Source organism: Cygnus olor, chromosome 2, assembly GCF_009769625.2.
Source record: "Cygnus olor isolate bCygOlo1 chromosome 2, bCygOlo1.pri.v2, whole genome shotgun sequence".
NCBI classification, from domain to species: domain Eukaryota; kingdom Metazoa; phylum Chordata; class Aves; order Anseriformes; family Anatidae; genus Cygnus; species Cygnus olor.
Window position 1 is genome coordinate 48,115,979 of NC_049170.1, and position 23,292 is coordinate 48,139,270.

The 23,292-nt window shown below is 37.4% G+C and overlaps 1 protein-coding gene across 5 annotated transcripts in view; it reads left to right on the forward strand.

The window, feature by feature from the left end:
* Positions 1-20,963, forward strand: part of TGFBR1 (transforming growth factor beta receptor 1) — a 35,707-nt gene extending 14,744 nt beyond the window's left edge. For all 5 annotated transcript variants that reach the window (XM_040549826.1, XM_040549827.1, XM_040549828.1 and 2 more), the window contains exons 5-9: positions 4,252-4,419; positions 5,433-5,589; positions 11,972-12,096; positions 12,740-12,870; positions 15,192-20,963. In XM_040549826.1, coding sequence (XP_040405760.1) covers positions 4,252-4,419; positions 5,433-5,589; positions 11,972-12,096; positions 12,740-12,870; positions 15,192-15,317 — 707 coding nt within the window. In that variant the 3' untranslated portion in view covers positions 15,318-20,963. The remainder of the gene's footprint in view (positions 1-4,251; positions 4,420-5,432; positions 5,590-11,971; positions 12,097-12,739; positions 12,871-15,191) is intronic.
* The last annotated feature ends 2,329 nt before the right edge of the window (positions 20,964-23,292 follow it).

Genomic DNA, 23,292 nt, shown 5'->3' on the forward strand with positions numbered 1-23,292 from the left:
ATACAAGCACGGATAGATCAGTTAAGTCAGTGGAATTCAGCTCAGATGGCTGAGTCAGTTTGACCATCAACTCATCAACCATCACTCCTCATTTTACACTGTATAGGTATTCCACATGCCATAATGTTCCTCCTCCTGTCTTCCTACATGTGTTCAGAAAGCTGCAGGACCTGGTCCTATTTATCTACTTTTCCATCTGAAGATTTACTGGGAATTACGTGCTGCTGTTAAGCCAACTTGAAGGCTTAAAAGCAATAAATGTTTTTATCTGCAGTCTCGTTCTGTCTGGCTAGAACGTTTGTGTTCTGGTTAGCTCTTTACTTAGCCAGGAGTTATGTGCTGACTTTCAAATACTGCTAGATCAGAGAAATTGCTTTCTGGGCTATGTGTTGCCGTATTTTGAACTACCTAAGCAGGTAGTTTGGGGCTTGGGTGTTCTCTGTTTGTTTTGCTTGATACCCAATGCTGAAGTGTGTTAAGTACCTACAGTATTTTACAAGCAATGGCAGCAACCTCTGTTCACAGTACTAATTACTTCCCTGGGTTCAACTGTCCATAACCATAATATGCATTAACAATGCATTTAAAAATGCATTTAATGCATATGCATTAAAATACTTTGACTTTTCTGTTCCTTCCCCTTTGTTCAGTCAGACTAACTTACATGTTAAGTAGATCCCTAAGAATGTTAGGCAATATACTACAGAGGAATGAGTAGCATTGCATCGTCTTGAGAGAAATAATGTTTGTGTTTATTCTTTTTGAGCTGTGGTATTACCCTGAGAAGAAGGCATTCGACAGGAAGGTCTTGCTAATCTACATAACTCAAGTGTTTTACATTAAATTAATCAGATGATTATCTTAATATGATAGTCAAGCTGTTTCACTTTCAAAAAAAAAAAAAAGTTGAAGTCCCCTTCCAGCCCCAACTGCCTTATCCCAGCAACTGCCTGAATCTCTCATTTCTAGGAGTCTTACAGTTAAGGATTCCATTGTAACTGATCTTATCGCTATTCATTTTCTTCCGATTTTTTTCTTAAATTATCTGCATGCCAAGAAAGGTTAGTTTCAAAGTACAGCGTAGGATACATTTTACTCTGTGATACTAGAGAACATACACAATTAGGCAGTTTTGAAACTTTAAGCTTCATTTAAATATTCAACTTGGAGCATAAATCTTGGGTTCAAAATTACCAAACAATACTGTTGGACTTCAAAACCTAGTGTTTAGCTTTAAGACAAGCATGCACATGTCCAAATTTTTGTTCTAAGAGTAACAACTTGAAAAATAATTTAGTAATGATGTGAAAAATACTTTTTTCACCTAAGTGAATTCAATTTTAGTTGAAACTTGATTACATGGGTTTGCTAAGGTAATTGTAACGAATTCTGCTCTCCAGAGGGAGCTTGTCTAAAATGAATGTTGCTTGGAATTCACTAATGTTTTTTCACATACTGTAACCAGTGCTCTAACAATAAACCTGAAAGTTTCACAAGTCTAACAAAATAAGAAATTCTGAAGAGAGAAATAAACTTTCTTCTTTAGAGTTATTTTGATGGTCTGAAAATATTTTCAGGTTTATTACAGATCGATGGAAATAACCATAATTAAGCACTTTTAAATTGTTTTTTTTGAAGATACCTAGACTCTTGTAATATTTTTGAATGTTTTGAAATTGCATGAGGCTTTTGATTAAACTGTCTGTATTACCTAAATTAGGTTACCTTGTCTTGGAAAGCCGTGCTACTGCATGTATCTATGACTGGGTATAATTACTTTTTCATACCTGATGATGCAAATGCAGGGGTTGAAAACTTCATGGCAGATGCTGTTTACTGTGGAGCCAAAATATTCAGGTGACTAGTAATTAACCACACTATCAACAGTATAAGAAGACTTAAGTTTATAGCTTGTGTTCTGCTTATCACTGAATAAATACGTGTATAGCTGGACAAATTTAGTGGAGATATTGCAGTAGGTTCCATCTAATAGCTGAACAGTGATTTAGTCATTGCTGCATTTCAGCTTGTCTGTAAATAATAACATTTGTGATAACATTTTTGTAAGCTTGGATGTAAGACCGTGGCTTGTTTAAATTCTTGTTAGGCATCCACAAACAATACATAATAAAAAAAAAGTCATCTTTTGGAAAGGATAATGATCCAAGCTTTATTTTTTCTTCTTTGGAAAAAAGATAAAAACAGACTAAATATTAAGACTTGCAGGTAATAATAAAGTTGTACATAAGAAAATAGAGGTGTCTATAATTAGTAGCATATTCTCTTCTTAGAAACTTAGGGTTCAGAAGTAAAAATTTTATGCATAGACAATATAATCTTGTTTCAAAGCAATGACAATTCTTCAGAAACTATCTGATGTCTTTGAAAGATCTGTTTAAATGCAGTAGGTCAGTACACAGCTTAAAATAAATTGCATTTAGATATCTCTGCCTGAAACAGTGCCTGGGCATTAACACTATACACATACCTGTTGTTTGGTCCTGTATTTGACTTCTCATGTTTCTTATGAATGGGGCTTCTCATTGTGTGTTCAAACTAGACAACAATAAATAGAGAAGCTAGCTATGTGGGGATATAACTGATGAAGCATTGGAATAAAGGTAGTGAAGAGAATGTTCTGACTTCTGAATGAATTATTTTCTTTTGAACTCCTACAGCTTTTGGAACTCTTTGAATAATGTATTTTAGAGAGCCTTTTACGTGCCTGTAAACATACCCTTTTCTAATGGTTCTGTAAAACTGGCTCAGCAAAGCTACAACTGTTGAACTGACTTTTCAGAGACCGTATTTTCTCTGGTGGAAAAAGTGACACTTAATAGTGTACTGAGTTCTACCAGTTCATTTGCTTGTCTATGCAAAATAGCAAAAGATGAAGCAGTCCTAACTTAAAAGTAGGTGAAGACTTTTAAAAAGAAAAAAAAAGTTTTCTTTTTTTTTTTGCTTTTTAAGAAATGAAGTTCAGGAATTGCTTCTGTGGATATGTTGTAAGAGTCTTCCCACTGCAGTAGCAGCTTTCCAACAGTCTTTTATGATCAGGGCATTTGTCTGCTTTCTTTCACCTGTTTAAATGAAACCTAGTTAAGGCTAAGCTGTGAATGTACAGAGTCAGTATTCTTTCTATTGTAAGAATTGGTTGAATGTAGATTAGACTTTTATTTTCCTGCTTTGAAGTGTTCTGGTGATTTTTATTATTACTTTTTTATTGCTTTTTTTCCTTCAATGGTAACTCTGGCCTCCATAGAAATGTCCAAGTAGAAATGATGCTCTAAAGTCTTCTCTGCCAACCACAGGTGCTTAAGTAAATATAGTATTTCTTGATCTGTAGATCGTTTTGTGCCTACGTGACGTTTCTGAGCTGAATGTACTTTTGAGGGGATTGGAGGAAAAGGAAAGGAAATATAAGAACCTCCAACGTGGAAACTTGGCTTTTCAGTTTGCTCATCAGTATGTTTATGATAGGAACTAATTTCTAAATTCACTTCTTCCTATTCTTCAGATTTAGTTCTTCATATATTTAGCTTATGCTAAGTTTTTTCACTTGCTATTAGAGAATAATGCCTGTATAATCTCGGATAGAAGTCCAACAGAAATTTTAAAAGAATAGTTATCCCATAGAAAGAGATGAAAGGCTTTTCTACAGAGTAGCTGTAAAAACACTTGTCAGATCTACCATTGGAGTTGCTTTTATTAGGCTTTCTGATTGTTTTGTTTGTATTTTTGTTTGTATGTTGTATCTTTCAGTGGCCTCAACTTCAAGGTATTCTGTGTCCATTGTTTTAATAATTCAAACAATTTAGTTGTTGCATGTCACTTGTATGTCTTGAGATATTTGTAAATATATTACAACCTGTCTGGCTCACAGTTCAGGTACTGGTGCCGTTAGTTTTGCATAATGTATTCAGCATTGTTCCCCATGCAGAAGAGTTAGGGGAAGGCAGGGCCTGACTAAATAACCTGAATAACTGTTCACTAATAATGTCACCTATGAATAATAGTGACATTGGCTTTCTGCAGTTTGTCTTTTAGTTTAAATAAAAGAATATTCCCTAAGCTGTTCAGATTGCGCATTGGTAGGCCCAGCCCTTATGGTGGCATTTAAGTGTTATAGGGACAGAAGTAAAGACTTAAAGTCCATTTGGCTGAGGTTGCAAAACAGTTTGTAACTTATAAGCATTGTATAAAACTGGTATATATGGGGTGTGTGGTATTCATGCCAATGTTGTTTTGCAGACAATGGTACATGGACTCAGCTGTGGTTGGTGTCAGACTATCATGAACATGGATCACTCTTTGATTACCTGAACAGGTATACAGTAACTGTGGAAGGAATGATAAAATTAGCTTTATCCACTGCCAGTGGCCTTGCTCATCTTCACATGGAAATTGTGGGCACACAAGGTAATCTTACAATTGTTCAGTTTGTCCAGTGGATAATTGTAGATTTTTTTTAAATAGCACATACATATTTTTTTCCTACTGTGATTCTCTTCTTAATTAGAATGTCAAACTCTTTTAGGGTGTAGCTGCTTTGCACACAGTTGCTTGTTTTTGTGATGAGAAGGCATCTGAACACAACACTGATAGCAAGGTTAATCTTTTGAGGACCTGAGTGAATTGATAAAAGTCTGTGATAATTTCTGAACTCATACGAGTTCTTAATTTGATATAGACACTGTGTTTCAGTATCAGTTTCTACTGAGGACAATATGAAAATAAGTTTTCTCCCACTACTAAACAAAAGCATGGTAAACTTCCAAAAATATATGATTTATACTGTTAGGCTTCTCCCTTTCTCCTCAGTTGCCATGCCCTTTCCCTCAACCCTCACCTCCAGCCCCATTCTTTTACATGCTAAAATGGTTGCTCTTACGTTATTACAGCAGAACACTTTTTGCTTTTCTTCCAAAGCTTGAAAACAAAACAGTCATAAACTCCCCTACAGTTAAAAAGTATATAAAGTTTCTAGTAGTGTTGACATATTTTGTAACTGCCTAACTGATGATCTGCTGAGGGGTTCTGGGGGATTGGGTTTTTTATCTTCCTTTCTGTGGTATATCCAGGTCAAAATGATGTAATTATCATTTATACAAAACATCTATGTGGTGCCTATAGTGCCTGTCATATCTCCCTAACTTTGATTTATGACAGCATTATGGGTCTGTTTGCCAGCAAGTAGTACTTGTGTACATGCATGGAACGAGGGAGGGGAGCAGCAGAGACTTGATATGGTAAGCATGTAGTGCACTTTTCTGGGTAACCAGCTAGTCCACAATGAATGATTTCGAGAGTTACCTTGATGAGCCCAAAGTGGTGGAACTGGAAAGGATTCCTTAATCTCAGTCTGCATCAGATTTGGAATACCAGCAATTGTCTTTTACAGATGTGTTACTACTATTTTTTCTTATTTACAGGCAAACCAGCGATTGCCCACAGAGATTTGAAATCAAAAAACATATTGGTAAAAAAGAATGGAACATGCTGCATTGCAGACCTAGGATTGGCAGTTAGGCATGATTCCGCTACAGACACAATTGATATTGCCCCCAACCACAGAGTAGGAACAAAAAGGTAAAAATCATTAGTGTGATGTATTAGGTGATTTTTAGAATGAAATGCTTTGCTTTCTCTTTTTTTCATTTAGAAGATTTTTCTAGCTACAAATATAATTAGCAAAAACTGTCAATAATGGCAGGTAGAGTTCTGTGACCCTTTCTTCCAGCTAGTGGTTTAGTTAGACTGTACTGAAAGTGCATGCTGAACATCGGGTTTTATTAATAGAATTTGAAAAATGTCGAAAATGTGCAAATTGCAGTAGGGCACAAGTATATGTTAAAACAATCAGGAGACTTCATGAATAGCGATTGTAGATACTTCACTTGCTGTATCTTATTCTTTCTGCTTTGTTGCATGGAATTATTGCTTGCAGCACAGTCTGGTGACATGTAAGACAGGATATTGACAGTAAAAGTAAAAAGCTGGGGTTTTTTGTTTGTTTAGTTTGAAGCCTATGTGATAGAACAAAGTGCAAAGTTTCATATGTGGACTTTTGTGAAAATATATTCTTTAGAGAAGTACAAGAGCTTAAAAAAGTAGTTGTCTTTGTCATTTACTGCCTAAATAGTTATCAATGGATGAGTGAGTGTGCTCCCTTTTATTTTTAAAGGCCTACCTCTGAATTTGGAAATAAGAATTTTTCTCATTCTCAAAAGAACTCCTGAGAGCTGTTTAACTGCACTTCGTTATAGCTTCTGTGTTAAGTCAGCGTAGTACAGTTTAGTACAAGTAGTACTTGTACTAAAATTGCTGTTGCTGAGGAATGTGTGGAAGTCCTGTGGTCCAGGGTTGTGCAAGAGTAACTTATGCATATGCCCTAACTGTGTTGGAGAAAATCCTGTGTTAATGTTGTTGCCTGTTCCCCAATCCTTACATTAAAAAATGTTTGTTTTTTCTTTTGATATCTCTTTAGTGAGTGATATTGCACGTGTGTATGTGTGAATGGGATGTTACAATGAACTAGGATATACCTTTTAGTTGTGGCTTTTGGGGGAGAAAAATGGGGTTTAGTGAACAAGGCTTTTTGGATTTGTAATGAAACTTTTTTTTTACTGACAATTATATTGCTGAGATTACTTTGTTCTAAAGTTCTGTTATTCTTCTTCTGTTACCAATTTTTTTAAAACTACACAAATAGTTAGATGAGACTTACTTTCTGAATTTTTACTAGATTACAAAATACTAGGCATTATTCCTTCTCAAGTCTCCACTAATCATTGCCTCATGCTTCTTCACAAGGGTGAAGGTGTACCAACTCTCTTACTGCAGTGGGCAGCAGCAGGACTAAGTCCACTGCCCAATTTAGACATTAGTCACTTTTACTTCTCTGAAAATTGTTCATTCTCATAAAAGGCTGGTCCCTTCTTCCTTCCTCTTGTTTATTCTTAGGTAAGTAACTCTGCATCTTTGCTTATTTTTCCATAATGAAGCTCAGCTCTTATCTGTTCAATGACAATTTTGTTCCCATTGATGGGTACCACTGCTGGTATCTCTTCTGCGCATGGAAGTTCTGTATGCAAGTTCAGAGAGGCTTGACTAAGCTCGTGTTTTTCCAGTGATTGTCTACAGTAAAACATGGTCTAGGGAGCAAGCAAGACTCATTTTCAGGTGAGTGCTGTAGCTACTGATTGGGCTGATTCTTCTCTCTGGCTGAACAAATCTTTATTTCTGCTTAGAGGCTTAGCTTCATCAGGGGATGTGAAATGTGTGCTTTTGCAGTTTAGCATAAAGCAGGGAATGTGAGCTTTAAACTGAGGAGGAAATAAAATCCCTCTCTCCCTTTTAAAGAAGTGTAACCCAGCTGTTACTTCTGGTAGTCAAAACCGTCTGTGTTTAATCTGGAGAAGCAGTTCAGTTGTAAATTACACCTTAGCATGGGCAATCTTCTGCAGTTTACCTAACCCCAACATGAGTGGAATTCTAGCTGTGCTTGAGAACAGGTGTGGTGAAGAGAAATGTCATGTTCAATATGTTTTTGGGTCCTATTCCACTCCCTGTGAGCTTTAATAGAATTTGAGGAAATGAACACAGAGCTTTCGGACTGAGTGTGATAAGAGGAAAGCCAGCAGGCTCCCAAAGCTTGGCAAGGCTATGCTTAGCATTGTTTGTAAACTCCTTTGTAGACCAATCATTCCATTCTTGGAGGATATTGACCTGCAGACCTTGTTCAGAAGGTCAAAATTAGTCCGTGTAGAGTAGTTCCCTTCAGAACCTGAAATACTGTTTCAGTGAAAAGTGCATTTACAATATGTAAGTTTGTCAGCTTACATATGAGTACACAGAAGATGCATTTTTCTCTCAGTTTTGTCTAATAGCCATGAAACGCTAGCTAGGTGATCTACTTGCCTTTTGCCTCCAGCAATGATCTCTCAGACTTTGAGTAGCCAGTCACCATTTTGAGTTGCAAGTGAAGCCAAAACCAATCTAATTGCATTGGTGGAAGGTCATACAAAGTCAGTTTGCCTATAAATTCAGTGGAAGGCACATTTTTGGGAGGGAGGTGGTTGGCGTTTTTTTGGATGGTTGGTTGCTGTTGTTTTGTTTGTTCGTTTTTTTTTTCCCCTCCTTTGAGGGTTTGAATTCAGCTTCATTACTACAGTCAGGCCTCTTATTTTTTTCTGTTAAGACCTTTGTGCTTAGGATGACTTATAGAAATGGAGACAGTCTCCTTTACTGTTTACATAAGCAATTATGGCTGACAGACTTGCAGCATGATTTGGGTTTTTGGCTTACGCTTTTTCCCTTCTACTTCTGGCTCAGTCACTCTTCTTGTCCTCATGTGATCTTGAGATGGATGAGATATTCTTTCTTCTAGACCCAAAGCTGATCACCATACTGTCAAGTACGTGAAGTAATATAAGAACAAATCACAATACATGTGTGGAAAATTCTTGCTGAGATAAGGAAAACACCCACAACAGTCTTGCATACTTCTTGATTAAAAAGTTTTTGATATGGGTGGCCTAGAATAGTTTGACTCTTGTCCGTGTCAAAGACTGCCACATATTAAGACTGCCTTTCTTTCAGTAAATACTGTCAAGGTAAACCATATGTACTTCTTCAGGCAATTGTCCTCCTCAGCTTGTGCTGTTATCACATGTGGGCAATTCACATGCCTACACAGTGCTTAGGAGAACTCTCGGCAGCAACCCTTACTGAAATTCTGGACTACTCTAAGGAGTATTTTTGCGCTCTTGTTGATAGCCCATGGTTTCTTGTATGTCACTTCCATAGGATGCAGTAATGCTGAGACAATAAGCTCGTTATTCCTAACGAAATCATGATGTTTATTCTAAGCAGTCAGTCTTGTATTCTGCCTGGTCCTAGAATGAGGAAAAAACAGCCCTAGTAAGACTTTTTTAGTAGTATTTAGGACTTTGCTGTGCTACATTGATTGGATAAAATTGTGCACAGGCTTCTGTGATTGTTTCAGAGGTTGATCTATTGGCTGATGTTGTATTCCACTACAGTAATCTATGCGTGTTGCTTCTTTGCCAATTAACTGTGGTGTCATTTGTTTACCTACTTCAGTAATACACCAGCTTGAGATTGACAAGGCAATGATGTGGAAAAACACACTAGTCTGCTAGATGTTGCATATTGTATTTAGCTGCAAGAGCTGTACATACAAGATTGAGAAAGCAATACTGCAACTTCTGACTTATAAATACCATTCACATTCTTTCTAGCAGCCTGTGGGCATGCTGCTGTCACTAACTCAGTGAGTTCTGTGCTGACGTAGTACTTAATTCATTTGGATATCATGACTAGTTTTCAATCTCTCTCAATCAGAAGGCTACAATAGATTTTCTGTTGTAGGGAATGTTGAAGGTCAACTCAGCACAGTTGTTAGAGCAAGTAACCTGAATTGGATTTACTATTCAAAAAAAAAAAAGCCTGGCATGTTCAAGAAATGTGTGTTGGTTGATGACAGGATGTACTGATTGTATTATGAAGAATCAATTACAAGGTAGGAAGCCTTTGTTTTCAAGGAACGCTTAACAGTGCTGCCTTTTTTTAACTAGATGCCCTATGTGTTCAGGGCTTCGACTTGTTAGGGGGATGTTACAAGTGACTGTTACCTCCAGTAGACTCCAAGAACTGGGGATTCTTCCTGCCTGGGTCCACTTAGTGTGCCCAAAGGCCTGGGACCCTGTCCGTCTCTGGCCTGTGGATGTGGGTGCTGCTTTCTCAGTTGAGGCTCAAGCCATAATGAAACTGAACAGACTCTTAACAGACTCATACAGTCATGACTCAGCTGGCTATGCAGATTGCTATGTGCTGTTCACAACACCTGTATAAAACTGTCAGATCTTGCAGCAGTCACCTCTCCGGCCTTCTCTTTAACTAATCAGGATTGAACTTCACTAGTGAAAACATGTACCCACATCCTTCTATAGCCTCATAAGCATGCACTTATGGGTCTCTAAAATATTAGTACAACTGCTTTTCTCTAAAGCCTTCTGATGGGCTCCAGTGGTCTCCTACTAACCAGCTAGACTGGATTACAGCATGCCAGCAAACAGTTGCATGTATTTGTCCAGTCATCTCACAAGCACCCCTGTACTTGTGGTTTTCCTTGAATACCACCACGGGCCATATATCTTAACAGCCCTGCCTGGATGCTGGGCCTCCTACTTGCTGGATAGTCCAGCTTGAAGTTTGCTAGCAAATTACACACATGTACCCTTGCCATGCACATCGGGTTTAGGGAAAATACAAATCCTCCAACCCTCCCCTGCAGCTGGCATCCAGGCACAGAGGCTTCATGACCTGTGATTCTAGCTCCAGTCTTTGGCACTGAGAACACTCCTTACTCTGCTTCTCTCATTCCAGTCCCCCAGTAGCTGGTACCTGTGAGCATGTGACTGTGGGCCCTGTGACCTATGGTCCTACTCCAGTGGCTGAAGCAGAGACCTTCATTTGTTCCAGTAACTAGCACTGGCAGTGAGACTACTACCACTTGCTGTGTTGCTGGCAACACAGTCCCAAAGATTCCTTCACCCACTGTCTAAATGCAGTTGAGTTGCTGCTTCATAATTCATTCACAGTGGTCCTCCCATAGTAGCTGACACTCTAGATCTGCTCCTAAGACCTTTGGATATGTGCTTTTAGGATCTTTAGTTCCCCCTCCTGCTGCTGCTGAGACACTACTCTCTAGTTGGTGGTTCCCTAAGCCCAGTGGAAAATTCATTCCTGGGCTGGTTCCAGTTGCTGGCCCTGAATCACACCTATCTGTAATTGCTGACACGTAGTCCTTAAAGCACACATGCAGGTGGCATGGTGAGTGAGATTACATAGAATAATAGTTTAAAAAAAAGGATTTAATAAGAAGATGGGATATGCTGCAATGAGCAGATACAGGGCTTGGTCAGAAAAGCAGGCTGACTAGCAGTTGTTCACATGCGCCTGTCCCCTTTGATAGGCCTTTCTGTCTATTCACCCAGTTTTGCTCCTCCTGGATTCCCTTCTCTTAAACATTCCTTGATAAGTTTTGCATAGTCCCACGGTACACCTTGAATATCCACAATCCTCACGTTCCTCTTATTTCCCACTTAAAGTTTCCCAGCTACAGAGTCCAGACTGGCCTTTTCCAGAGCTATGCCTTGAGTTTCTTAATAGCCCATCAATTAGTGACTGGAGACTTTTGATCTTGCTGTTGTCTGTTACCCTGTGTCTACCAAGTTTGTCTCTTTTTATCATTTCACCTTTTACTTTTTCTCCATTATTTCTTTGCATATTGCCTTCTGTTTATTTATGTTCTTTGTTCTGAAAGGTCTTTGGTTGGATAACCTTAATGAGGAAGATGCTCTCATCTTCCATATACCCTTACAACTGCAATTTAGTATTATCTCCTGCAGGTCTTTTCCTTTGTGCCTCAGAAGTGTTCATATCCAAAAATCCATTTTCATGCTGATCTGCTCTATTCTATACAAAGAACATCTAGCTTTCCTGTAAACTGCAACCCATGTATTTTTATGTGGGAATTCTATTACTACTTTCCTTTTTTTGTCCCTGTCTTTTTTGAAAGCTTAGGGTTTTCCAAGTCCTCTATGCTCCATTCCCTTGCTCTTAAATTGGCACTCATTTTTCTTTTCTTACTGTGTTCTAAATAGTGAAGTGTTTATTGTTAACAATCAGACATAACTATCCTCCATACATTCTGTTTAAGGACTACGTTACATCATACAGTTGTTTATTTGAACACTCATTGATTTTTGGAAATGTGTAGGCCAAGAGCAGAAAAGCTTTGAATATCCTAATCTTTGTAAAGTGCATTATTTCTCTGAGTCTGTCTCCTTTTCCACATAACTGTTTTTGAGTTGAACAGTAATACTGACCTTCTGTAGTAAGTATTCATGAAATTAAATGTTTTCTGTTCTTTTATTGCAAATAGGTACATGGCACCTGAAGTTTTAGATGATTCCATAAATATGAAACATTTTGAGTCGTTCAAACGAGCAGACATCTATGCAATGGGATTAGTGTTTTGGGAAATAGCTCGGCGATGTTCAATTGGTGGTATGTGGCAATCTACAAAATTGGACAGAATTATAAGTAATTTACAGAACCTGCATGAGTTTGAGAAAATTTTCTCTAAAAACAGTGCAGTACCTCTCAGATTTCATAGTCATTAATCTTGTAAATGATGACTGCTTGATTCCACCATTGCTTAAAATAACAAAAAATACCAGTCAAAGAAAATAGGAAATATTCCTGTCTGTATTATTTTTTTCCCTAAAACCTTTCACATAAGGAGGAGAAAAGGGTTAAGTTAAATGCCCTTGAGAGCAAGGGATAAACACATAAGTAAAGGCTAGATGTAATGTGTTCAGATAATGTGCATAGCTTATTTAAAATAAAATGCTGTTATTAATCATATACTAAAGACATACTTCTTGAAAGCATATCATATGAAAGACTTGACATAGCTTTCATCTTTTCTAAATATATAAACTTATAAATTAAAGACTTTTCAAGGATAATGATAAGCATAAAGATATGTTTATGGAATCTTTTTTTTATTTTGTCAGTCATTGTAATTAACTTTTAAAAATAAAAGCAGAAAAAGAAAATGGTGGGTACTGATAAGGAGCATAAGTTAGAAGTAAAGAATACATAATTTAGTGTTAACTAAAATAACTTTATTTTCAACCTTTCACAGGAATCCATGAAGATTACCAGTTGCCATACTATGACCTAGTTCCTTCAGATCCTTCTGTTGAAGAAATGAGGAAAGTTGTTTGTGAGCAGAAGTTAAGGCCCAATATTCCAAACAGATGGCAGAGCTGCGAGGTATTGGCTAACCTTTCTAAAGCTGTTTTAATGGACGCTGGAGCTTTTATTGATTTCAGTGGCTTAAAAATTGTGCTTGGTGTTGAAGGGAGAAGGTTTACCTCTGTAAACATAATTTCTTTCTAACCATTGTGGCTTTATCGAATGCTGATGAACTTTGGTTATATATAAATATTTAACAAAGTCCCACAAAAGTGAATAGCTTATGTTCTAGGATCCCTTCTTATGAAGCTAATATAAATTAAAGCTAGTATGAGTTATATTATCCAGGAAGTGTCATTGTAAATTAATTGTGTAACAGTGGGTCATACTATATCTGGCTGGTACAGAGTTAATTTTATTCATAACAGCCTGTATAGTGCTGTGGTTTTTTTTTTTTGACCAAAACTGTTGATAGCACACTGATGCTTCAGCTGTTGCTGAACAGTGCTTACACAGCATCAAAGCTTTCTCCATTTTTCGCTCTGTCCCCACAGCATGTAGGTTGGAGGTGGACAACAGATCAGGAGGGAACACATCCATGACATTTAATGTCATGCTCAGCAATGAAACTCTGAGCAGGGGGACAGTTTTCCAGGGGCTGCTATTGCTCAGGGACTAGTTAGGGATTGGCCAGCTGGTGGTGAGCAGTTGCTTTTGTATTGCTTTTTTTTCCTTTATTGAACTGTCTTTATCTCAACCGACAAGTTTTCTTGCTTTTGCCCTTCTCATTTTCTTTCCTCATCCCACTGTGGGGGGAGTGAACAAGCAGCTGTATGGGAGTTAGCTGCCTATAAGGGTCAACCCGCAGCCAGGGTAATAAAGACACGAATCAGAAAAAATGTATAGCTTCTTATTAGGTCTGTGCCAGTTCGTTTATGACTAGGCTGGCTAGTTACCTTTTTCAAAAGCAGGACTTGCTAGTTTCAGCTTGGCACTCTGCCAGCCCAGTAGTAGTACTGCTTGTTGGAATACAAATGGTATCTTCAACAGTGTTGTCCGTCCTCATGTGAATGCTCAAGTCCCCTTGGAATTATCTCAGGGACCTTTTCCCTATCATGTTGTGGTAGACACATATCCTGCAGAATTTAGACTGACCAAAATAGTAAGTGCCCTTAAGAATTTTCATCCAAGACTGTAGTGGCCTTAATAATTTATCTGTCTCAGAATTTGTACTTATGCACATACTGAAATACAAGCACAATTATTAGGAAGCTGAGTCTAACGTAAGCTAGAGACATAGAATTGAGGTATGCATGTAGCAACTGCTCCTGATCATGCCTCTCTGTAGATGTGCTTGTGCCTGATTCTGGAGTGAGTTTATTGCACTGGTAGTCACTGCTTACCAGGACGCAGGCAGTAGTATGCACAATTGTGAGCTCTTGCCTTTCTAGCTAATTCTGGTCATAGTGCTTGCTCTAGGAAACCAGTTAGGACTAGAATTGATACTTTCTGGTTCAGAGCATAGCAAAAAATCTGCAGGGAGCTAAAGCAGGAGTAAGAGACAGATGAGATGTGATATACTTCAGATGGGAGAAGGAACTGGGTTATGGAATGCATGAAATCAATACATACATGAAGGCCTGAGAGAAAAGACTGGGCAAGAGAAAAGATAGGGCAAGAGAATTCACCTGGGAGAGAAAACCAATATATACCCACAGACTATCGAATCACTTTTTTAAATGCTGCTATTCCAAGCCTATAAATTCACTTAGCAGTTCCTTGTCGTACAGTATAAAATCTGGAGTGTATACCTATTACTTTATTTCATCATTAGCTTTTATTTGCATTATTACGTGATATTAGCATTCAAGGATTTCAAAGAATGGCTCTTTGAAGGATAAAAAGGCTACAGAAGTTTTCAGAGTATTTTAGAGCTTCAGTTTGAGGAAGATGTTATTAAAAAGTGCTGAATAGCTATACATATAATTAACTTTTTGAAAAACACTTTATCATTGAAGGAAGTGATTGAGTATATTCCCAGCTACGTGCCATTTCTGTGCTAATACCAAGTGCCTTCTATTATTTTGCTACTGCTTTTCAACTGGACTTAAAATGAGTATATTTTGTCTAATGCAAAAAATTAGAAAATTGTCCCAGAAAAGCTGCTATTCTTCATTAAAATATTTTTGTGTGAGCCAAAATTGCACTGAAGAATACTAGTGTTCTCCTTATTTTATTTACAGAAAAAAAACTTTAAGAATTTGAGTTTTCTTCTACAATATGCAGCTTTAGTATTAGTAATATAATAGACTTCAGAAATACGTACTGTAAGAGACTAAGGCAGAACAGAGGTTACATAGGACCAGAACTGCATGTAATTACTTGTCTTTCCTTTGCAGGCATTGCGAGTAATGGCGAAAATCATGCGGGAATGCTGGTATGCCAACGGAGCTGCTAGGCTAACAGCTTTGCGCATTAAGAAAACATTATCACAGCTTAGTCAACAGGAGGGGATAAAGATGTAATCCTGGATTTGCTACCGAAAATACTGTAAAAATCCATATCTGCACCAGAGTGGCATGTTAAGAACATTAATTGTTCTACCTCATTGAGGGAACAGAAGGATATTGCTGCCTTTTAATACTTCATAGGAACGTCACTTACTAGGATTTTTGTGGACATTCTAAACAGTTGTTTTGGGTCCTGTCTGTGCACTATGAACCTCTTCTCAAGGTTACTTACAAAACATCATGTAGTCTAGTTTTATTTTTATTAACCTATATTTTTTTTATTTGGAAAGTTCATAGCTGGTCTTAACTTCTAGTTAACTGTGCTAAAAATATGAGATCACTTTTAAAATGGAACCAGTTCACTATAGTGTTCTAGAGCGCATTGATGGCTTTTTAAGCAACATTATTCCTGGCTGGTACATTGACTATTCTGAACCACCATGACGGTTCTTAGATTCAGATTTTGAATGTACCGTTGGAGCATACTTTGCTAGCTATTAAGGTTGTATGTCTTTCGGACTTTTACCTAGATTTGCAAATTGACCTCATTTGGTTGTGAGGAACATAATTTATGCAACTGTATACATGATTGCTGTTACATTTTCCATTTTTTCAGAACACTACATTGCCTTCAAAATAGATTGTATTATACCAGTAAGTGCTACTTTTGAGTCTTTTAATGCAAAACAGTAGGAGTGTACAAAGCCTATGGTACTTTTGGTTTCAAAAATACAAGTTAAAAACTCAACTGTTCCTTTCCCTAAGATTTAATTCACACCCATTTCAGCAAGTATATGTTTTGTGGAATATCTTTAATTTTACCAAAACCTGACTCTTTAAACCACTGTAGGAGTTTCAAACCGTGTAAGCTAGTCACTGTGTAAGCTAATAATTCACTGTCGTATTTTGTAATTATCGAGTCATAAGTCATAATTACATGTAAGATTTTTTTCTATCAAGTGGTACTTTTAAAATGCTTGAAGTACCCATGTACTTAAGAAAAGTAGGAAGGGGACTAAGATGTTTTTAAGGGAGATTTTCCTCCTTTTAATTAAATAAGAACAGCCTGCTTGCTGTGCAGTTCTACAGTCTTTAGGCTAAAAAAAACCAACACCGTTTTCAATTAAATGAGGATTAAGTGCACCTTCAACTGTGGAGAATTTATTTGGGCTTTTGAACAAGCAAGTTAAAAGCTCCTTACACATTCTATGTACATATTTTTTGTGTGTGCCATGTACACAGGAAGTGATGAGCTGAAGGTCTCTGGGTACAAATACCAGGGGGCTCCATCAGTTGTCTTCATAGTTACAGGAACAACGTTGATGATGGCTTGTGTCATCATAAGAAGACAGAATGGTATGCATGGCTTTAGTCAAGTTTTGCCTGAAATTGTAAGGATATCACAAGATTTTGACAAACTTCTTTAGAAATTGAATTTTCTCTGCCCAAATTTATAACTTCTGGAGGGGAACTGGGGGGGAATCCATGTAGAAACCTTTAAAACTATTGTCTCCAGGATATCATTTTAATTGCAATATTAGGAAGAATCTGGCTGACCTTTGGTATCATTAATGTCTGTCAGGATTTCTGTATGTAAATGTGCCTGGTAATTAGTATGCAACCTAACAGTTAACTTCTTATCCTCCAGAGCGCATCGATATCCTTGGTATGCAACACATACAGGGAAACCTTAATTCTGCTCCCTTTTTATTCGGCAAGGTGGTTGCAAAAAGGAGCACAGTTGAGATTGTGTTCCTTTGTCTGTGATACGTAGCAGTTAAAGCAGTAAAAAGAGGCTATGTAGGTAGCAAAAGACTTTGCCAAGACTTAGCATTAGCACTTCACTAACTCATGTATTTCCAAATCCATGTTTGGAGAGGAGCTAGCTTAATTGATGCGGGAATTACAAAAAATGCAGAGGTTGAACTGCAAACAATGAAATACTTTCTTCAGCCACCGTTATGGATGAGTTCACTCATCTGGGAGAACAGGGAAAAAAATAAAAGGGAAGTTCTTAGCAGAAAACAACAGTGTTTAAATGTATATACAACTGCCACACTTAGTTTTTTTGGCATTAACCTCCCAGTTGTGCTTTCTGACCTATATCAAGCAAAGTTGAATAAAAAGTGACTTCACGTAAGGATTTTAAATAAATTCTGCTTCTATGCAAATGGTCAGCTGTGCACCACAGATTTTTCCAATTATGACTGTTTAAAAAAAAAAAATGAATAACTAAACTCCCCATTCTACCTACTTGGCATGCTTCCCTAACAAGTTCTATATATCTAAACATATATTTAAAGAAACAGGTCAGCGTTGAAGGAGGACTTACTATTAGCTCCGTACTAATTTCAAAGGCTTCCTATTTAAACACTTTTTTTTTTAATTTCAGTTTGCCATACCTTTCTTTACCTGGTTCTTTACCAAATACATTTAGATACAAATGGTATAGTTCATACTTCCGAAACATCAAGCTACCAGCATGCTTCTGATCTTTGTAATAATCTTGATGGTATTGTGTGAGAGTTTCCAGTCTAATTCATCAGATAGCTTAATTTGGGGAGGAGAGAGGTGGGAATTACCACATACAAAATCTTGTCACCGTAACATTTAGTTTCCTAAAATGTAAGGAGCAGTTCTATAGCACTTAAAAGAGCACTTAAAATGTGGCGCCTAAAGAGCATAATGGCATGCAGATTATTCAGTCAGTTGTACTCATATAACCACCTACTATTCTTCATTCTCCTGAATTGCTTAGCAATTCCTGTGGTGTTCTAATTTTTAACTTTGTAATAGAAGCTTGCAAAAACAAAGCACAGGAAGGACACTTGATGCAGTGTGTGACCTTATGAACATTATTTTGAACAACCAACCATATTATTCACATTGGAATGCAGAACAGGAAAATTCTGAATGGAGTTGTATGTATCCTCAGTTCTGATACCACAACTTCAAGCTGTGTTTTTGTTTTGTTGTTTTTTTTACGTTATATAAACTGAACACCTTTTACAAAGGCTGTGTCTGTATATATTATGTAACTTTAAATGTTACCTGTGTAAGATCATATCTTATATATATGGACACAGGTACACATAAGTATTTTTTAAATTAAGATTGTAATATCACTAGATCTGCTCTTGGAAATCCAGGGGGACCAAAATATTTTAGCATTCAAAATACTAATTTTGTATAATTTCAAGTATATGCCAAAACATTTTGATGAATATTGATACAAATGTTTATTGTACATTAAACATTCATTTAAGTTTAATCACTTCAGTCAATTTGATATTTTAGTAGCATTGAAGCCTCAGTGACTAAGTGGACACATAAGGACATGGAGAATAAGGAGCATTGGAAATGGTCTGATGCTGAAAAGCCTGAAAAGTTGCTTTTGGAATGCTGGAATTCTTCAGGGACCTTCCAACTTTAAAAGCTGGATTTCTGGGTTGTTTCTCAAGCTGATTTTCCAAGCATGTCACCCTGTCACCCTCCAATGGTTTCACTTGTAATCCTGAGAAAGACTTTTGTATATAGGGTAAAGACATTGGGTTTGACTGTATCGGGACATGAAGGTGTCAAATGATTAAGAGGCTATATTATAGTTTTCAGTAATGGTTCTGAGTGTGACTGCCATGAAATTCACTGTTTAGTTGGTTCCTTGTTTGTATCATTCCATTGAAATGATTGCAAGGTGTTAATCATTTTACATTAAAAATATATATATATCACTATATCAGTTGCTTTAAACTCAAAATACCTCTTAAAAGATCAAGGTACATTTACCTCATGTGTATATAATGTTTAATATTTTTCAGAATATTCTCCAGATTTGCAGTTACATATTTGTAGAAATATGGGTGTTACTAAATTTACAACAGTAAATTCTGCGGTACTAAATGTATTATCTCATGCCCCCAAACACTTTCATTTTCTGTATTGTGTTAGCAAGTTTGCTGCTTTGTCAATGTAACACCTGCCCTTTATGTAGCTGTGTGTATACTGCCTTGTAAATTTTACTTTTTAGATGATAAATTTGAAGATCCTGTACAGATGAGTGTCACTCTTTTAAACCTCACAAAATTGTGCATTTCCCCTTAAATTTCTGAAAATATGTATTGTATTTGTAGAGTATACACTTCAGTGGATTGTAAACAGGACAGTAGAAGAGTGGATGCTTATGCGTAAGTGGTAACACTACAGTAGAGAGATTAAAGCAGTGAAAATAAATTACTTTTTTTTTTTTCCTCTCCAAAATACATGAGTTGTCCTTCAGAGGAAGAAGTTACAGGTACGTTCTGGACGTGATGTTCTTAACTGGCAAAATGCGGGTTTACAGTGAGGTACCTGTGAATTTCTTTCTACTGAAGGAATTTCTGCTGCCATAAAAATGATAAAGGGGTTTGCTAATACTGAGGCAATCCATCTCATGTACGCAATGCAAATAATGATAATGTGCCTGATCTTCCTTGTGTCCTATAATGTTTGAATAGGATAGGTACATTGCTGGTGTCTATGATAATTAACGACAGCCTAGAAAGTCTTGCTTCTTTCTGTTTTACATTTATATACGTTTAGAAGAGGTACCACTTACATTTACGTATAAGAACTCGTGAGAATTTCAAAAGACTTCAGCAGCTGACCTCAGTGTGTTGCAGAACAGCAAGTAAAGTCTGCTTGTGTTGAACTGGATTGCTTCTGTGCAAAACTCAGTTATAAACTGATGTTATATTTCTGAAAGAATTGAGATGCAGGCACAGCAACAAAAATAAGATGTCTTGGCCTTATGTGCACCCATTTTAATTCAAATTAGAATAGTTCAGTTGGGATAGACCTACAAAAGATCATCAAGTCCAACTGCCTGACCACTTCAGGGCTAAACAAAAGTTAGAGCATATTATTAAGGGCGTTGTCCAGGATGCCCCTAGAACACTGACAGGCATGGGGCATCAACTACCTTGCTAGGATGCCTGTTGCAATGGAGAAATCTTTCCAGATATCTAATGTAAACCTCCCCTGCTTCAGCTTTGTACTATTCCCATGCACTAATTACAATGGCACCTTTAATCACCTCTTTTGACCAGGTGGCTGTTCTGTGTTTAATGCACCCCAAAATATGGTTTGTCCTCTTAGCTGTCAGGGCATTCAGAAATCACCAGCATAGCTTCTAGTAAACTCTCTCCAAACTGGGAATCCTTAAGGTATTCAGAGAAAGCCAAAAGCTGTATCAAAATGTGTTCATCTTTCACAGAAGGTATGATTATTTGGCTGAAAACATGCTCATGCTTCTCCCATGAGTGACTAGAGAAAGGCCTCCCCCAACACTACAAACCACAAAAAATTCAGTAAAATCAAATCCTATGTTCCTTTTGTAAATCTGTCAGAGAAAATGTATGGCCTCAAAATAGCGTAGTAGTGTTGACATCTATCAAGCTTAATTTCTATTGAATGTGGATTTCTATGTTTCATGCTTTCAGGATAAGATTCAGGTTGAAGTTAGCTTACTAAAATACATCTGATAGCAATCAGATAGAACATCAGGTCAGGTGGTTTTTGATCTGGGTGCAATACAGTCTTGCATGATATTTTTACATTGCTACAAGGAGCTGACAAAGTGTATGTGGTCATCTTTCATGTGACTTGCTCTGAGGTGTGCCTAATTAAAAAAAAAACTAAAAGCTGAAAATCTGCGGTTTGAAAATATCAAACACTTAACCAAGTTACTTGTAAGTGAGGCTGTTTTGCAGTTTTAGAATCATAGATCACTTTAGAGGAGCTGCTGAATTCAAGGTTTGCATGCTACCTTACACTGTTTGTTCAGCGTAGTTTGTGTTTGCTATCAAAATTTGAGGTGTTCAAGGAGAAAGTGTCTCAGGAAAACCGAGGTGTATTTTCTGCTTTAAAAATCAAAACCTTCCACCACCCTTCTACGGCAAGGTAGTATAATGAAATTGTGAACTTTAGTTCCTTTAGTGTTTTGTTACAGATTTATTCACTGAGAGGCCCAAAAAATGTGAAATTACACTATTAGAAATGCTGCAAATCAGACATTTCTACCTCTTTATGGTCATCTTATCCTAAACAAAGTTCCCAGCATTTCAAAATGAATCAAACTGATGAGCCCAGCAGAGAGAGTTACTCACTTGATTAATACAGGCTAGGTGCAGGGTGTCATTTTAATCACTGTGGTAAAGATCCCAAAAGTTTAAAAAAAAAAAAAAAAAAAAAGCCTCATCCTTTGTTTTAAAGCTAGTATTTTTACTGTAATTTTTCACACTCCTTTGGAAGAGTCAATAAACTTACCTCCCTCAAAAATCTTATGTATGGTCTAAGAATACTTACTGCAAACAAACTTCTATAGCAAAATAAAACGTGTAGAACCCAAGATAAATGCCTACCACTAGCTAAGAAAAGTGAAGGCTTAGAAAATCTGTAAAGAGCAAGCCATGTTACACACAACTTTTTCTTAACTGAAAAAAATATATTTTTTTTATTATTATTTTCTATGCTTTAGAATGCATTATGTGGCCAGATAAAATGTTGACAAGTGGTAATTGTGGATCATTGCTTGTTAGTGTATGTTACATTTTGTTTAAAGGAGTTGTGGCTGTCAGTCCAGTCCTGCCGGGTCCAAACCACTGAAAAAGAAGTAAGCTGGAACTGACACTTTACTGGGGAGCACGCTCATCTGTGAAGGTTCTGGAGTGCAAAGGGGAGTAGGCAGAAAAGGACAGACATAGTCAGGGCCTGCAAAATGGGGGAGCAGGAGGTAGGCAGAGGTGTGATAGGAAAAAAAAAAAAAAGGGGTTTACCTTGCTAGGCAGCTGAACACCACAAGTGCTCTCTCGCTCCCCTTCGTCAGAAAAGGAGAAGAAAAGGAAAAAAAAAACTCACAGGTTGAAATAAGGATAATTTAATTAAACAAAAAATAATTATTAAGGGAAAAATATTAAGGGAAAATTAAATAATTTAAAGGGGAAGAGGAAAGGGGGGAAGAAGGGGAGAATAAAAAGCAAAGGCTGTGTTAAAGCACAGAGAGAGAGGGGAAAGAAATTACTTGCCACCAACTAACGATGCTTGACCACATCCTTGAAGCAGAGCCTCAATATGCTTAGACCCGTTGTTTAGGAGGACAGGCATTTTCATAACAAGAGCCCACCCCTCTCCTCTCTTTCCTTTTTCCACCTTTTATGCTGAGTGTGACACCCCATGGCATGGAATATCCCTTTGGTTGGTTTAGGTCAGCTGCCCTGGCGATGTTCCTTCCTCACCTCTTGCCCACTCCCAGCCTGCTGGCTCTTGGTGGGTCTGGAGGGAGTCCTGATGGGGTGCCAGCACTGCTCAGCTATAGACACAACACTGGTGTGATACCAGTGCTGTTCTAACTACACGTGCAGAGCACAGCACTGTATGGGCTGCAGGGAAAGTTAACTCCATCCCAGCCAGACCCAGCACCGCTCGGAAAGCTTCAAAAACTATGCTGGATGAGGGCAGAGATTTCAAACCTTTTCATTTTTATTCTAGCTTGCCCAGCAGACCTGAGCTTCTTTAGTTGAAGTATTAATGTGTTTCTCAGGATACCGTTAGCTTTTAATGCCTTTGGTTGTTTGTGGCTGTTTAAGATGTGCAGGCAGTTCCCCCTCAAAGGACTAGCTTAGTCAAAAACAGTAATAAAGTTGTCAATTCTTCCATAAATTTGTTCAATTTAGGATAGTGAAAGATTTCAAGGCACAGATGTGGTGAAAGCTGCTTGTTATTCTGTGTTTCTATTCACATTACCTGGGCACTAGCTGCAGAGCTTGAACAGCTATTTTGAAAACCAAAAAAATGATGAAATCAGAAAGGAATGTCATGGATTTGAATTCCTTTAGGAGAAATCCATAAGATACTTGCCTAAAGAAGGCAAATACCATAAATCTCTCAAAATGCTGTCATGCTACATGGAAAATCTACGTTCATGAAAAAGTGCAAGAGCTGAAGGCAATGGAGA